Consider the following 17490-nt stretch of genomic DNA (forward strand, 5'->3'; position numbering starts at 1 on the left):
TTTAAACTTGTCACTTTGATAAAACAAAATATGAAAATGTAGTTTAAAAATTATTTATACGAGTGCATTTTTGTATTGTATAATCAAGCATTATTTTTATTGTAAGAACTCCAGTACATGTGAACATTTTCCTATTCAAACTTGGCTTGTTCTCTTATATTCAAATTGTAGACTCTCCTGAAATTGTAGAGAAATTATAGACTCCAACTTTAGTTAATCGAGATGTCAGTGAATATTTCAGATGCAAACTTTACTTCAAGATTTGGAATATTACTTCTAATATTATTATGTAATATTTATAATAATAATAATGAAATTTTGTTGTAATAGTATTTTATGTCTAAGCAACATAAACATTTCAAGACTACCTGGAGTAATTAAATGTAATGTTAAAATTAAAAGTTAATAGGAATTAAAAGTTAATTCGAAACTCAGTTTGTTTTATTAGAAAGCGTTATAAGTTTCTAATTTTTTTTAAATTCTACTTTCTTCTTATTATTAATATTATTTTCTTTCAATGCTGCGCTACAAAGTAATACACTTAATTGATTAATGCTGGCAAGACAGAGAGAAACAAGGTTAAACGTAACAGTTTTCTTAGTTCCGTAGTTACAGGTATTTTACTACTGATTAATTTGTATGTAGAAAAGATTTGTTTACCACCTCGTTTGAGCACCGAGGCTATGTGAGACAAGAATCTAGAGTTTATGATTGAATCCGAACCAGCATAACCCGTTCAATGATCTTCCACAGCAATCTAACTCGAGACCCCATGCACCAAATGAGCGCGCTCTATCGATTAGACCAGCGAGGAAGGCTATATATACGAGGATCATCCAGAATAAAGAATGTTTAGTTATACAAAGTGAAAAACATAATAATTATTGTAAAAAAAATAATTATGTTACATACCTGAAGCCTTCTTCACATCTCTACGTAATCACCGCCTTCATTTAAACATCTGTCGTATCTGTTTACGAACTTGAGAATTTCCATGTTATACACTTTTGCCGCTAGTTCATTAAACCAGGTGGTTTCTGCATTTTTTAAAAAAAGATCGCTCTCGTGTTTCCGCCGCGCGTTCCACTCCTTTCTTTTTATTTTCTGGGTTAGCTGATTTTCATACCAGTGTTCATAGCACTATAAGTGGAGATTGCAAGATGTGACCTTTGTGCAGTTGGGGTGATCAAAATGAACTGTGTTATTGAAAATCCCGCCGACTGTGAGTTAAGGGACGTTAATCGTTTTTCAAATCTCAAAAGGTGAATCCAGCGGAAAATTGAAAACAAATAAGGACAGTGTATTGTGATGATGTAATGAGTTCAGAATTGACATTCCTGACACGATATCACACAAATAGAGACGCTTTTCTTTATTGCATTGTGACTGGTGATGAGACCTGGGTGTCTCCATCAATCCAAAGAACAAACACGTATCACTTGAGTGACATCATCTTTCATCATCTAAAAACCCGAGAAAATTCAAACAGACTCTAACACGATGGGTCATATCAACCGTCTTTTCGGGTCGTAAAGGCGTTCTTTTGGTGGATTCCATTTTCTAAGTGGGGTGGCGGTGGCTCAATGATAGAGCGTTCGTCTCTGGTGCTTGGGGTCTCGGGTTCGATCCCAGCCCCCGCCAAGTGAACTTTGTGTTGAACAAACACCGTGTGCGTGGGTTTGCTCGGGGTTCTCCCGTTTCCTCCCACTTTCTTCATTCCACCATTTCATTCATTACTCATCATCACCGTCTCCTTTAGCTTAACCGGCATAACCGTGGGCCGTAAAACTCAAAGATTTCATTTCATTTTCCATTTTCTAAGCGCTAATAAAAGCTTCACAGACTACTCTAGCTTAATACTTTAGACCAATCGATCATGTCTGACGGTGCCATGGTGTTAAGATAATACACTGACAAATAAGAGGAGACGATAGTAGACATGAATTAAAGAATGAAAGTCTAATGTACTCTTCCCCAAAGCATAATTGCACATGTATTTTTTTAAAAAATCTCTTAAATTTCAGTTGGGCAACAACGCATTCCAAATAATAGGAGGGGAAATGACGGCGAGGGGGGAGGGATAACAAGACTTCCAAACAGAGCTCACAATTTGATATTTAAACTATTCAGCTTTTCTTTTGTTACTTAACATTATGATACTTTTAGAACAAAATAGCACCCTTGCATATGCAGAAAATTTTGTTAAAGAAATTCTACCCAAAGGAGAGGAAGAAAAAAAGATCGTAAAAAAAACGAAGGGTTGTTAAGGAGGAGTTCGTTATCTATCAATAAAACTGGAAGAAAACTTTACTGATATTTCGGTAGCCATGCGTGTTAAGTGTTTTGTTTTACGTAACGTAATACGTTTGAACCTGGTTCGAATCCTACTGGATGACTTTATTTTTTCTGACATTTCTGTTATTCCTGTCGTGCAGCATTGTTAATTATGTGTATTGCGCGAGGCTGATTGACAATTTTCTAATTAACCAAAAATAAGAAATAGTACAGGCGTGAATTCCTTTTCTATATTTCCCAATGTTATTTCTCCTTAGTGCAAGTCACTTCTAACACGAGTTCGTATAATTTTCTTAAATCTGAAAAAAAAAAAAAAACTGGAGTTCTACAGGGTGCGGCACGTAAAACCGGCCCGTAAAGTGAACACATAAAATGAAATGTAATGTATTGAATATGATTAACTACAACACATAAATGAAATGTCATGTATTGAATATGACTACTCACCTTCACAGCAGCCTTCACAGCAGGTGCTGAAAGTGTCCTCCGCCCACTTCAACACACATGTGAGCACGATTGAGGAAATTCATATATACCCTTGTCAGTTCTTGTGTTGTAATGCTATTGGTGACATCCTGGATCCTGGTCTTGAGTTCTTCAATTGTGTGTGGATTTGTTTCGTATACTCTTCCCTTTAACAGTCCCCATAAGTAAAAGTCACACGTGTACAAGTCTGGTGACTGAGGAGGCCACAAGCCTTTGCTGATTGTCCTCTCTGGTGTAAACACCTCATGCACAAGGGACAATGATGCAGCTGATGTGTGGCATGTTGCACCATCCTGCTGAAAGTAACATAACTGACGCTCCTCTTCGGCCAAGTGTGTATAAAACTCCTCCAGGATTCCCATATACACGTCACTGTTCACTGTCGTCTCAAAGAATATGGGCCCAATAACGCGTGTGGCGGAAATGGCACACCAAACACCAATCTTCTCATCATGCAAGCGTACCTGGTGGATTGCGTGTGGATTTTCTGTCGACCAATACCGGTTCAGGAAATTCCGGTTGTAGTATTCAGGAAATCACTATCCGCCATACTAATGTCTCCATCACTAGAGCGTAATTAATTATTGCCAAAATAGAATGTACTCGTTTTTATACTTCTGTTCGAACGTAACAAGGAATTATTATTATTATTATTATTATTATTATTATTATTATTATTATTATTATTATTTAGTTTCTACACTGATCGCCATTAAGAAACACAATAGTAAATAGCTAGAAGTGGTCTCTTTATATGGATTCAGCATCGTAGGAATAGGTTCTATTTCCTCCCTTATCTTTATAGAAAAACTGGAAGCTGTAGAAATCCATAAAACTTCCGGCTTCAATTCTGATCCTCTTGAAGAAAGAAAAAAAAACTGGAGAGAGAATGCTTTCATACGGATTCAGCGTCTGAAGAAAAGGTTCTATCTTCGACTTTATCCCTTTGTTCAACTGGAAGTTATAGATCTACCACTTTCGGTTTTGATACTTAATATCTACGTATATTTGGAAATCTACCTTTGTTTCACAATACGCAATGCATGCCACTTATTCTTTAAAAGGAATAAAAAGTTTAAGTGAATAATAATTTACTCGATCAGTTAATAATAGCCTACTGATATGACTAGAAAATATTGAACTCTATAACAGATTACTAAGAAATCTACTAATTATTGCCATTATGACTATTGCTGTTTTTTAATCGCCCTACGTTGTTTATTTGACCCAAGAGAGGTTAACCTGAGAAGAAAGGAACTTTTCGCCATAGCCATCGTTTTCTTCTTTTTAAGTAAATCCTATACCTGGTCGGCATAATGAAACTTTTTTTCACTCTTACGAACGAAAATAGGTGATTCCGATAGGTTTCGAGCTCCTGAGTTTCGAGCTCCCCATTTTTCTCCAGGACGTACCAGTTTTCAGGCAGGAGGGGGTGTTTCAATATCCGCCCAAAGATGCTATTCTCCACCCATAATAATTTGCACGTTATAATTTAAATATGAATATAAATTATGCAGATAAAATTGCATAAAAAGTTAAAGTTTAACACTTACGTGTCACTTGGATTTCCTACTCCTCTTGTAATTACTACAGGGTGTGTCGCGTGTTACATTCCGACAGAAGTTTACCAACATATTCACACTGCATTTACCACTGTAGCGACTCTCCATGGTAGCTATTTGCTGGTGAAACCTTTCCCCGTATTCGACAGAGACCTCCACCAAGCTGTACATTTCAGAGAAGAAGTCCAGGTGGCAATGCAGGAAGTGTAACTTTAGGGACATATTACATCCCATGTTACGAAATGAAGTAATTAACCTGCCCACAATGTCTTTGTAATCAGGTGACTTATGATCCCCTAGAAAGTTACTGCACATTTCTCGAAAGGCCTCCCAAGCCTCACTTTCCACTTCATTAAGCTTAGAAGAAAATTCCCGGTTCAGGGCCTTGACAAAGACCTTCATGAGCCCTAATTTGATACGAAGGGGTGGTAAGAATATTTTCTTCGGATCCACAAGACGTTCATTAGCCACGTTCATCTCCCCTGGGACCAGTTGCTTCCTTGGCCTCCATTCTGTGATGGTGTACTGATCTTTGGCTCGACTATCCCAATGACACAAGAAGCAACAGTGCTTTGTGTAACCTCCTTGTAAACCGGTGAGGTGAGGATAGAGGTCAGCGCATACAGACCACTGGAAATCGTACTTTATTTTCTGCAATAGGTTTCGCATGTTCTCGTATGTTTCTTTCGTATGTACAGCACGAGCAACAGGAATGGCTGGCTTTTCATTGCTATTGTGTAGTAACACTGCCTTGAGACTTATCCTAGAGGAATCTACGAATAGTCTCCAATCTTCAGTGTTCTAGTTCAACTTCAGTTGTCCCATAAGCGACGGAATGTCACTGCAATACACCAAATAACCATCCTTTGTAAAATTAGGAACTAGGCTCACTTCTCTTTTCCTGTACATCGATATACGGTGTATTCACATCTTGGTTTAGTAGATTTCATTGTTGAAGTCGTGATGCAAGCAACAGGGCCTTAGACTAGGGAAGGTTTAAGTCTCTGATCAGATCATTCAGCTCTTCCTGACTTATCACATGTGGTTCATTAGTGTCAGGCACTGGAGCATAATTGGAATCTGACTGTGTACTCGAAGATTGTGCAACATCTTCACAAGCAGCAGGTTCTTCATCGGTTGAAACACTGCACAGGGTGTATGAATCCGGTGGTACGGGTACAGGCAGACAAACATCATGTTTCACAGGTCTCCTCGCGGAATCCAAGTTAGGATACTGTATTTTATGCTTCATGGTTTTTGAGAAACCTTCTATATTAGTCAGGCAGAAGTAACAGTCTGAAACATGATCACAGGGATCGCGCCAAACGATAGGTACGGCAAACGGCATCGATTTATGTGTACCTTTCAACCATCCTGTGAGAGTACGCGTACACGAGTTACAACTTTGTTTCGGAGCCCAAACGCGACCCTGGTCACCAATTTTACACCGAAGTACAGATGGTAGGCTGTCTTCAGGAACGGTGACAATGGCCTACTTTGTCCCTTGAAAATCACTTTCCCACATTTCTAGCAGAATGAATCTGTCAAATTGTTGCAAGTTCTCGGCATGTTCGTTTATCACAAACGTCAATATTTCACGCAGAAATATTTTCCACCTACAGTATACACAGCCACAGCGTAACACCACCTTCTAACACGAAGATCAACTCGAAACTGAAATATAGAGGGGGCGCGGTGGCTCAGTGGTAGAGCGTTCACCTCTGGTGCTTGGGGTCCCTGGTTCGATCCCAGCTCGCGCCGTGTGGACTTTGTGGTGGACAAACACCGTGCTCGTGGGTTTTCTCGGGGTTCTCCCGTTTCCTCCCACTTTCTTCATTCCACCATTTCACTCATTTCTCATTATCACCGTCTCCATTAGCCTAACCGGCATAACCGTGGGACGTTAAACTTAAAGATTTCATTTCATTTTTTCATTTTTCGAAACTGAAATATTTGTTTCACGCGACAACGTGGTGTATGTCTCGGCGCATTTTTCAACAATCTGTCTGTCGTCTAGACAAAAGGAAGCCGACGAATGATCGCAAGTTGATTACGAAACCTTTCACCGTCAATAACGCCTAGGTTTTAGTGTATGCAGTGTGGAACGACAATAAATCTTTGCAAACCAAGGGGAAGGGGTACGTTTCCAGAGGTCGTGAGCTAGGAAAAAGAATGTTCCTGGGATATAGCCTAGTAACAGTTCTTGGATTAAGATAAAAATTCAGAATTATACACTCCAAACACGGAAAACACATATTAAATACAAAAAATACGATTTTTCTGTCAATTATGGAAACAGCACCCCACCAAAAAAATCAGGTGGTGTCAAATCCAGGGATCTTGGCGGCCACAATCCTTTGGAGATTATCCTGTCACCAAAAAAGGACTCAATTTCTGCCATGGACACGTTGGAAGTATGGCATGTTGCTCCGTCTTGTTGGAATAACCGCGACGCAATTCTTGATCGTCCAGTGATTACAAATTCACTGAAGATGTATAAGTAAACTTGTGTGTTTACTGTATCTTCAAAGAAGATGAGTCCAATGATACGCTGTCGGGAAATTGCACACCAAATTCCCACCTTCAAGGAATGAAGTGGAATCTCATGGTACACATGCGGATTTTCGGCGGCCCACACCCGAGTATTCTGCGAGTTCACATAACCGGAGAGATGGAACCAAGCTCCATCTGTGAACCAAGTATATTCTAGGATTCCTGGATTGTCATGCAATAAAGCTTGCAACCAACGATAATACATCACGCGCTTTTCCCAATCTGTAGTCTTCAACTCCTGGACGACTATAACGCGATATGGAAACAGATTGGCTCTTTTGGCGGCTCTTTGCACAGTTGACTTTGACATCCCTACCTCTTGTGATAATCGACGCAGGCTCTTCTTAGGGTACTGCAAAAGACGTTGCCGCACATTCTGTACTGTCTCCTCGGACATCCGTGGACGCGCGCCTCCATGTCCCACAAGCAACGTTCCTGTTGTTTCGAACTTGTTCACCAAATGATGAATTGATGATTTCGATGGTCCTTTACGGCATCCAAATTCACAGCAAAATTCACGTTGAACGATCTGATACGATCCCGATATCCAATATTTTTTAACAATGAACACGCGTTCCTGTATGGTGTACAGAACCATCCTCGCGATACAGCTACTTGAGTCACACAAACGCACGCGCACCACGCCAAGCGGCACTTTCCCTGGTGCCACCTATCGCCTTTGTTTAGACGTGTGCGCTTCTGTCCAACCCTTTCTTGTGTTTAGCATGAAACAAGGTACGTGTATTGTGAATTTCATTTTCTTATGTACATTTGTTCGGAAATTATAACGTTTTTCTCGGGTTCGAATGCTAGTGGGACGCACTGTAATACTGGTCAACACACTGTATGTAGCTCCTGTCTTTCCAAATATCTAGTATTGCGCAACGGAAAACTTCTAATTGACAGGGATCGTAAGAACACGCATCTGTAGATTATTTCATTCCTGATTCGTTGATATCGAGTGTGACACGTCGGATTGGGACTTAAAGACGACATACTGGAGCCATCATCCAGAGGGCAGCACGACACGTTATTGACAAATTATTAACAAAGATCTTAATAGACAATAACCAAAATTTAGAATAGAATTGATATATTATCACCAAACTAATATTAATACAAGTAACAGATACAAAGAAAACAAATGTAAATAATCAAAGATTTCTGATGTAATTTTTGCCTATGGACGACTCCGATAGGTATCTTCTATGATGAATCTCAATTTGTATAAAATTTCCATAATTGTTATTTAATTTATGAATACTAGTAGGAAAAAATAAAAAGGTAGATTAGGTGAGGTTAGATTTCATAACACGGTACATAACAACATCAGCAGCAGTAGTTGAAGTAGGATGGTAGATATTATTAGTAACAGAAGCGCGATGATGAGTGATGATAAGTTTATCATTGTTGATCCAAGTGGGCTGTTAAAGTCGATAGCGAACAAAAGTACGATGGTAGAACAATAATATACACATCGTTAGTAAATCAGTTCCTATTCTCCCTACTTAAGTTAAGTTAATAAGCATGACTACCTCCACGAAACACAAAATACAGTAAATATCTACTATTCATACATGATGCGATATGTCTTTACGGTCACGAAAATTCTCGATATATATATATTTCTTCACCTGATATACATCGCAAAAGATCCAGGTAAAAGAAAGACGTATTCAGTGATAATCAGAAAACTTACCATCATTTCAAAATACATACTGCAATACTTATCGAAATACGGAAATTTTATCAACTATTATTGCATATTTAGTACTGATAATTTTGACAAAATTATCCATATGAATATTATATCATGTCTGAAGGCTTCAGTGGTGTTGAGTGAATGTGACCCTCAAGCCTAAAAAATTAAGCTATCATTTCGTTTGTTATATCTTTCTATTACAAAAATACTCAATTCTTACTCAGGCAATGTTATCTGGTTCACTTTACACTGAAGATAGAATTTCCTCAATAATTTGGTTTGTTGCGATTCTTTATCTGCACAAATTTTATAACTTTCGTTGAAGTTTGATAATTCCAAAATACAATACGTATTTAATTCAATAACAGAATAATATGTTTTCGTTTTTACTTCCGAGAATAAGTTTATTAAAGAGTGTTTATGGTCTATTTATAATGATGTTTTCAAATGAACTTAGGTACATATATATACTTATATATATAATCCGGGTACTACTGATAAAATTAATTAAACTTAATATAAATTTCTCAACTGTTTTACAACAAACTTTCATGACATTGAAATGAACTACGGATTGCACATCAAGCCATAGAATTAACTGTTGTAACCTACGTAGTGGAGCACTACACACCCTCGTAATAATTCAGAATTATGGCCTCCAAACACGGAAAACATATTAAATACGAAAAATACGATTTTTCTGTCAATTATGGAAACAGCACTTCGTGAAACAAAACAAAACAAAACAAAAAAACTTACGTGCTGGAACTGTCTCGATGAGATATTCGTAATCAGCGTCTCGAAATCTATCCGATACATCATTTCATCCTCGTGGGAGGATTTTCATGCCGACCATGCCATTATGACTATTACTGTTTTTTAATCGCTCTATGTTGTTTATTTGACCCAAGAGGGCTTAACCTGAGAAGAAAGGAACTTTTCGTCATAGCCATCGTTTTCTTCTTTTTAAGTAAATCCAATACCAATTCAACTCTATGAATGAATTTATTTCATTTTGAGTAGAAATTAGTGAGCCCATTCAAGAGTTGTTCTTTCATGGAGATTCTGAAATATTTATTATTATTATTATTATTATTATTATTATTATTATTATTATTATTATTATTATTATTATTATTATTATTATTATTATTATTATTATTATTAGATCTCGAAACTGCATTTTCCAGACAAAGCTGTAATAGAAAGGGTTAGAAGAATGCTATACTCTACTGTTATATATTCAATACGGCAATAATTGGTCCGATCGCTCTATTTCTAAGGTAACATAAGTTATCGGCGAATTCACTTGCTGAAACCCTTTGATATTTTATTGAGTGTTCTATTTTATCGAATATAAGACAACAAGATTTAAAGTTTAGTAGTCTACAAATTCTTAGCTGGGGGCAGTTTCCTACCAATCTTAGCAAAATTCTACATACAGCAACGCAGTGCTTAAAATGCGAGTACGTACTATCATAGGTGGCGCCAGGGATTTGGTAATGTGGGTGCAGGTTCGGAAGAGACAACATATCCTAACATTGTTGCCAGAACGCTCTGCAATATTGAGCCTTTTAAGATCTCAAAAATAATCCCAAAGTTTTACTTACAAATAGAAAAATATCTAGAATACTGTATGATAGCAAGTAACTTATGAGAGAGACTTAAGAAGTCACTTAAATACAGTATGTCTAAACATAGGAAACAATAAATAGCTATACAAAGTAGAAAGGATTGTTGTAGGAAATCTGAAAATCAAAGTTAATGTGGGTGCAGCTGCACCCGCTGCAACCATTATGGCGCCGCCTATCCGTACTATGCTAATTATTGCAAAAATAAGTCCCATATTTTCTGCTACATTTACGTAAATGATTATAGAATGTGCTTGCTAGTTGGAATTAATTTTACAACAAACTTTTGCCACGTTAAAAGTTAAGTTGAATATACCTTACGTGATCTTTCACGTAGCCATTTTTAACTGTATCAATAAATTTCGTGATATAAACTGAAATTGTTTAGTTATTTCCTTTCCGCTATCATGGTAATCGCCATGATTACAAATGTGTGAAGTGATAGGTGTATTGTGAAGTCTAAAATAAACAAGAATGATAGATGCAACCTTATTGACATTTATAGGCTTTTTTGACGACAGAGTAAAACTGGTGGAAGAATACAGATTACGAATATGGAGATGACTATAGAAAATTTACGAATGTAATATAGTAATTAAAAAAGAAAGAGTAATATACGTATATAAAGAACATATTTTACAAGCGCCTCATTTCTAAAGAAAGTGTCAGATTGAAATCGCACAACTGGCGCTAGCACCCTTATCATGAAGTCCACCGTAAGAGAAAACATTATACACAATATAAAAAACTCACTAACGTTCATTTTGTTGAGCTATTGGCACACATAAAAATCGTATAAATATTAAGATATAGTTCAGTTTTCTTGGATCACCAATCAATTATTAAGGAGTGATTGATGATGCAAGGTAGTTGCAAAAGAATTCCCAGCCTTGAGAATTTGTATATTTAATCGGTCGAGTCACATTACAAATAGATACTACAATATTGGTCTCATATAGTTTATTGTCGTTCATGTACAGTGTTTCTTTATGATCCCACGTAATTGTATCATTTTATTTTAAAAGATGAAATAGTAATTCTGCTTTACTGCGATTGTATGGCAGCTAACAGTTCTTGCCTAATGCTACCACCAGCATTCGGAATGTCACCGTCAGGTTTTATCGATATGATTGTAAGTTGGATTGGCTTTTGTTCTGTATGTGTGACATAGAGATATTTCTGTGATGTCCTATTGTACTGATTAAATTTTTCATCGTCAGTACAGTACGACGTATTCTATATAGTGTCATTTTGTGAAGAATACTTAATATTGGGGCGTGAATTGAGAATTGAACCCTTGACTATAGGTTCTCCGTCTATGTAAGCCTTAAGTTTAATTGCATTTCATGGTCGAGATTAGATTCACGTTTTTTGCTCATACTGGATTATGTATGAATTCGTTGGAGCATATCTGATGGCACTAAAATCATTTTCTTGCTATGTTTCATGATGACTATTGTCTAAACAAAATACTGGATAGCATACTTCCTACAATAGGTGCAAGTAGTGCATGTAAGAATCCTCCTCGTTGTACGCTAAATGCTTCTTCTTATCCAATTATTTTGTATTGTCCACGAGGCAACAGAGCGTGTTTTTGTAACATTTCAACCTTGCTTTGTGCACAATTGTCAGTGGAACCTTGCCTTTTAGGGCATCATAACAACATTTAAAAATACTATGGTTTAATTAAGCGTCTACATTGGCAATTATAGTTTTACGCAAAAGCTTTGTACATTGCACGTAGTAGATCAGATTGTTTCATTGTAGGAGACATTGTGACAGACTAAGTCATTATTTTAATATGTGCAATAATTTGAACGTGTTTTGTCACTGCGGAGAAGTAATTATGTAAATATTCGAAAAACATTTGTACGGAATAACATTTCATCCGGGCGTAACTTGTTTAGGGTCCATCAGTAAATAGCCATATGGAATTGCAGTTGCATATGCATAACTTTCGTGTAGAAACAGTGGATATTCAGGCACGATTTGATAACTCATATGCTTAACTTGTGACTTATCACGTGGAGTTTTAAACAACACCAAGTACGAACAAATTAAACTCATATTTTTATTTGCTTTACTTTGATGAAATGTATTTTGTATTATGAAAATCATATTAATATTTCGATGATGCGATTCTTCAGTTAACAGATCAACAATATCAAAAAAATCGAAAATTCACTTCTCGCATGTGACCATCAATAATGATCAAATGTGGTTCATCTTGCGGTTGAAAAATTTTCATCCGTGGAAGTGCTTCATGAAATTGTACTGAAACCGACATCGTTGCATAGAAGTTTTGCCATCCTGTATAGTACCAGTTTATCATACGAAATTTTGTATTTCTCATACTTGATATACAGGTCAGTAATTGATCATAAAATACGTTCTGCCACATCCAAAAAGTCCATCGACAATACAATGTAAATGAATGTTTCCATTGTGTATTCATGATGAACACTAACATCCTTTTCAAATGTAGTGTATATTTAGTTGAGTTACGTTGAGTTGAGTTCTGTTGATTTTCACTTTATCATCATTTCAGCAGCGAAGCTATATGAGATATTGACTTAGAACTTAACGTGGGATCCGAACCACATGAGCTTCCGTGAGGTCTCTCACGCCAAAGGCGTGTACGCTAACTGGTTAACCACGAGAGAGCTCTAAGGCGGCGTTCTCCTCAAAGAGGAACAAAAATATCCCATAGACAATTTAGGGATCGTTAGAGATTTCATAGCCTGTTAGAATTTTCTCTTATTATTAGAAGAAAGCCATTACGAATTATACAAATAGTTTAGACAATCCGATCTCTTCTTGGCAAAGAAGGACTCCCCGATGATCATGATGTGTAACGTACTGTTGAAGACTATATTGCACCGCAGACTTTAGATTTTTTCGCTTTGACGCGCAATTGTTGCATGAGCATTGGCAAAGGTGTACGGCTGCACCTAGAGACTGTTTGAGTATGCAAGAATTGAACTTTTCTTTTGGCCATTGAAAGTGACACAGATGAGTTGGACATTTTAATTGCACCAACCCAATATTTGAAAGTAACTATTTGTTGCTTGCTGAAATCAAAGATTCCTATCACTTTGAAAATTGAAAACAGAAACAGTGATATTATTATTTTTTTATATTCTGTACACAAAATTAAAACAATATTTCAAACAGAATTTTGATGTCAGAGTTTGTTTAAAATAATCCATAATCTTCAGCATAGGCACATGTCGCAAATATTATATTTGGAGGCATATTGTCGGCTCAAGAAAAGGTAAAATCCCATTAGCATAAGACTTCAGGATATGGGAGGTCAAAATTGAGAATACATTTACTATCATTTCAATATAACATTACGAAATCACATATGTGCCATCTTGTTCGATACTTTGTGCCATTCTCTGGCAGTACTATAATCCCGTCCTTGTACAGTTTCTGTATTTTCTGGTTTATCAAATTTGCACGTGTTGGTTTATCCGGTTTATCAATTTTCACAGGCTTCTTCTGAAGTTAACTTCTTAATTTTTCATTAACAACTTTTCTTAATTTCTGACGGGTTATTAAATATGTATGCAGACTGGCGTTTTCAGCGTCGTATACAACATGCTTTCTGTTGACCAGTTATGATGATTTCTTTTGAATTCCTAGGTGCACTTGCGCTAGTTGTCGACAGAAGAAGTCTGAGTCTATCATTCTGCATGGTGGCAGCAACTTGTGATAACCTTCCTCGGCGTCAGTGTGGGTTTTGCCACAGACTGCGAAGTTTTCCCTTGCTTTGACCATGATTTTTCTCACACACTGTTATCGTAGGATATTCACATTTCATCAATCGTGATCAACTACTTTATAAACGATTCGAGTTTGTTGCGTTCGAGTAGATATTCGCAGATAAACATTTGATCTAGTAAATATTTTTAAGCCAAATCATGTGCCATTCAAACTTCGAGATTCTTTGCTTTTCTTTTAATCCGAGTTTCTCCCAATGACTTACCACTGTTTTGTGGTGAATGTTTAGATCATTGCCTATGTCATGACTGCTTACGTATCGATCCAGCCCAACTTTCCGCCAGAATAATCTCCACATTTGTTGTAATTGATTTTCAATGCAAAAGGCATAATCGATATTGCAATTTCCCGAACATAAAAGACTGGACTATCTTTTGGCTATTGCTTTTGATAACGATCTTACGCCTAAACCTCACATTTTTTCACGGATCTGCGTTGCATTTCAACCTCTATCGATATGAAGTTGTGAAATGTGCGGAGATTTGCAGAAATTTCACTCATTTCTACGATGCAATAACTTCTTCTTATTGTAGGAGTTCCAACAATTTTTGCAATTCAAGCAGCTGTCAAATGACTTTAGGTGTGACCTGTTCCGAATATAGTTATGGGCAAGAAACTAATTAATCTTTTTTCTTTTCATTTAGGTAGCTCCTGAAAGGAGCGTTAATTCAAAATTCATCAGTTATGTTCAATCATCTTCTGTGGAAATGTACTGCAATTAAAAAAATCTTTGGCACGTTTATTGATGTTACTGTGCACTTCTGTTGTGATAGTTTGTAAAAAGAAGTGGTGAATGAAAGCATTCCCTGAATAAACTGGTGTGTTAGTTGTCAAGAAACCTACGCATTGTCAATATGAGTACTAGTACCTCCAAACACGTTCTGGTCACTACTGTAATCCTCATAACACTGGTTGAATCTCTTTCTGACATCCAGAATTCAAAATCATTGATACGAAATATCAACAGACTGCCTGTGACAGATTGTGAGGTTTATGACTCATGGTTTGAGACTGAGTTCTTTTGTGAGAGGAAGTGAGAATTCTTTTACCATTTTGGCGTAATTTTAAAAGACCACGTGTAAGTATCTTTTGTCACTCCAACGATATTATACAAAGAGTCCCCAACGTTACGTTTACTGCTGCTTATGTTCACGAAATGGTGTCTTCTGTTATTGATAACTGTCCGGTGGTAGAACTGATTCTAGCAAAACTTTGGCCTATTAAAGAATTTGCTCCTGAAATGTTTTCATTGTTGATTTCTTACAATTTCTATGACCATCGGATAAAACCTCATGTATTACACTTGCAAGAGAAAGAATTATCCGGATACAAAATTAAGAGGCTAATTATTGAATCCCAATCTATCATAAGACTTCCTGATATTCTATTTCCTGATACATTGGAAGAGTTGGTTATTAAAGACACAAATTTTACCGTAATCCCGAAAAAGTTATTCAACAATACTCTCGGGCTTCAATCATTACGACTCGAAAACAATAAAATTAAACATTTGCCTAAATTAGTGTTTCAAAACCTATCGAATCTTACATTGCTTTCATTATCACAAAACGAATTGGTTGAATTAGATGAGGATATATTTTGCGGATTGACAAGTCTTAAAGAAGTTTCTCTTAATAACAACAAATTTAAGTACTTTCCTCAAAAAGTCTTAAATATGTTATTTCATCTTTCCAAGATCAATCTAGGTGGAAATAGATTGATATCACTCAGTGAATTATTTATGCAGCCTACAAATGAGAATGAGTCACTCAACAGTTATAGTTCAAATCATTTTGTAAGTAATAAAGTCGCATCTCAATTGACTCACATCGATATATCAAATAACACTGATTTAAACTCTTTATTTACTACAAGCGTGGGTGGTTTAGCTAGCTTACCATATCTTCAATATTTCGAAATGAGAAATTGTAACGTTGTCAACATCTCTTCTAAATTTCTGTTTGATTCCTTAGATATTTCATCGATTGATCTTAGTCACAATAACATCCAATCTTTTCCGGAATCATTTCTTAGCCAGTCTCAAAATGTTACCGAGCTTTGGCTTAGCCACAACAAGCTTGCTAAAATTTCACCAAATTTATTTAGGCATAAAAGCCATAAATTGTTAAAGTTTGACAATAATTTTCTACGGGAAATTCATCTCGAAACTTTCCAAAATATGACAATTTTAGATGAACTGGATTTAAGTCACAATAACCTAACGGTGTTACATGCTGATACCTTTAAAGGAACTTACAACCTGACAAAGTTATATCTTAATCATAACAATGTACAGAATATTTCGAAGGAATTACTATTGCTGGACAAATTAAACCTTCTAGACTTAAGCTACAATAAGATACAATCACTGGACAATGACGCATTTAATGGAACACGAAATTTAATAAGACTTTACTTGAATGATAACGGACTTCAAAATCTATCCAACTCATTGTTATACCTCAATAAATTACAGTTTCTGAACTTGAGTCGTAACCAATTAACATTTTTGGACACCGATATATTTAAAGGTGTATACAACCTAAAGATGATTTATTTAAGTCATAACAATCTACAGAATCTTTCAGGTGTATTGCTACCGCTTGGAAACGTAGAATACATGGATTTGAGTCACAATAACATTAGCTCTCTCACAAATATATTTATTAATAATAGCAAATTGGTAGAACTAGACTTGTCTCATAACAAAATTGAGTACCTTACAAAGTATTCTGGGTTAGATGGTTTAGGATCACTGAAGACACTGTCTTTTGCTAATAACCAAATAACTTACGTTGAATCTTTTGCATTTGTTCCCACCGCTGGGCTTATTAATCTTAATCTTGCAAATAATATGATTAATGATTTTGAAAGAGCAAGATGGGATCCCTTTGCTACAGGTCTTGTACTTGATCTAACCGGATTTGATCAATTACGCTTTCTTCAGAGTTTAGATCTAACAAATAACTCTCTTACAAGAATACCGAAATATTTTAAAGAAAATTTGTCCAGTTTGAGATATTTAAGCCTGAATGATAATAATATCTTTCGACGTACTTTGAAGATGTTCATGATTGGGCACCACAAGCTCTCGCACTTTTAGGCTTATGTTTACTGTGATCATTTAAAAATGAGAAGTCAGTAATAAAATCATTTAACAGGCATGCAGAATATAATATTTCTATCCTGAATAGACAGTGCTTTGCGTTAAAATCAATCATGGTCGATACTTGCCGTATCTACAAGGGGAGAAGAAAATAAGGGTAGAAAAGTTACAATTTTATCCTTTTTTCCTTCTCGTTATCTTCCCACTGCACTACTAAATATCTCGCTCGCCTTTGGCACGTAGTCACGAGTTTGATTTCCAGTGGAGATTCTAAAAATTCGGACCCGTTACTATGGTTTGGATCTACGTTTGAAGTTTAATTCCCCTCTCATATAGCCTCGCTTCAAGATCGGGTTCCGAAACTTCAAC

The 17490-nt window shown here is 36.3% G+C and overlaps 1 protein-coding gene across 1 annotated transcript in view; it reads left to right on the top strand.

Moving 5' to 3' along the window:
• Positions 1–17118, top strand: part of LOC145678606 (uncharacterized) — a 39774-nt gene extending 22656 nt beyond the window's left edge. The window contains exon 3 of the mRNA XM_081748954.1: positions 15989–17118. Within this exon, the coding sequence (XP_081605080.1) occupies positions 15989–17118 (1130 nt within the window). The remainder of the gene's footprint in view (positions 1–15988) is intronic.
• Positions 17119–17490: the final 372 nt, after the last annotated feature.

This window comes from Thermobia domestica, chromosome 1 (assembly GCF_964235325.1).
Source record: "Thermobia domestica chromosome 1, izTheDome1.hap1.1, whole genome shotgun sequence".
In the NCBI taxonomy this organism is placed as follows: Eukaryota; Metazoa; Arthropoda; class Insecta; order Zygentoma; family Lepismatidae; genus Thermobia; species Thermobia domestica.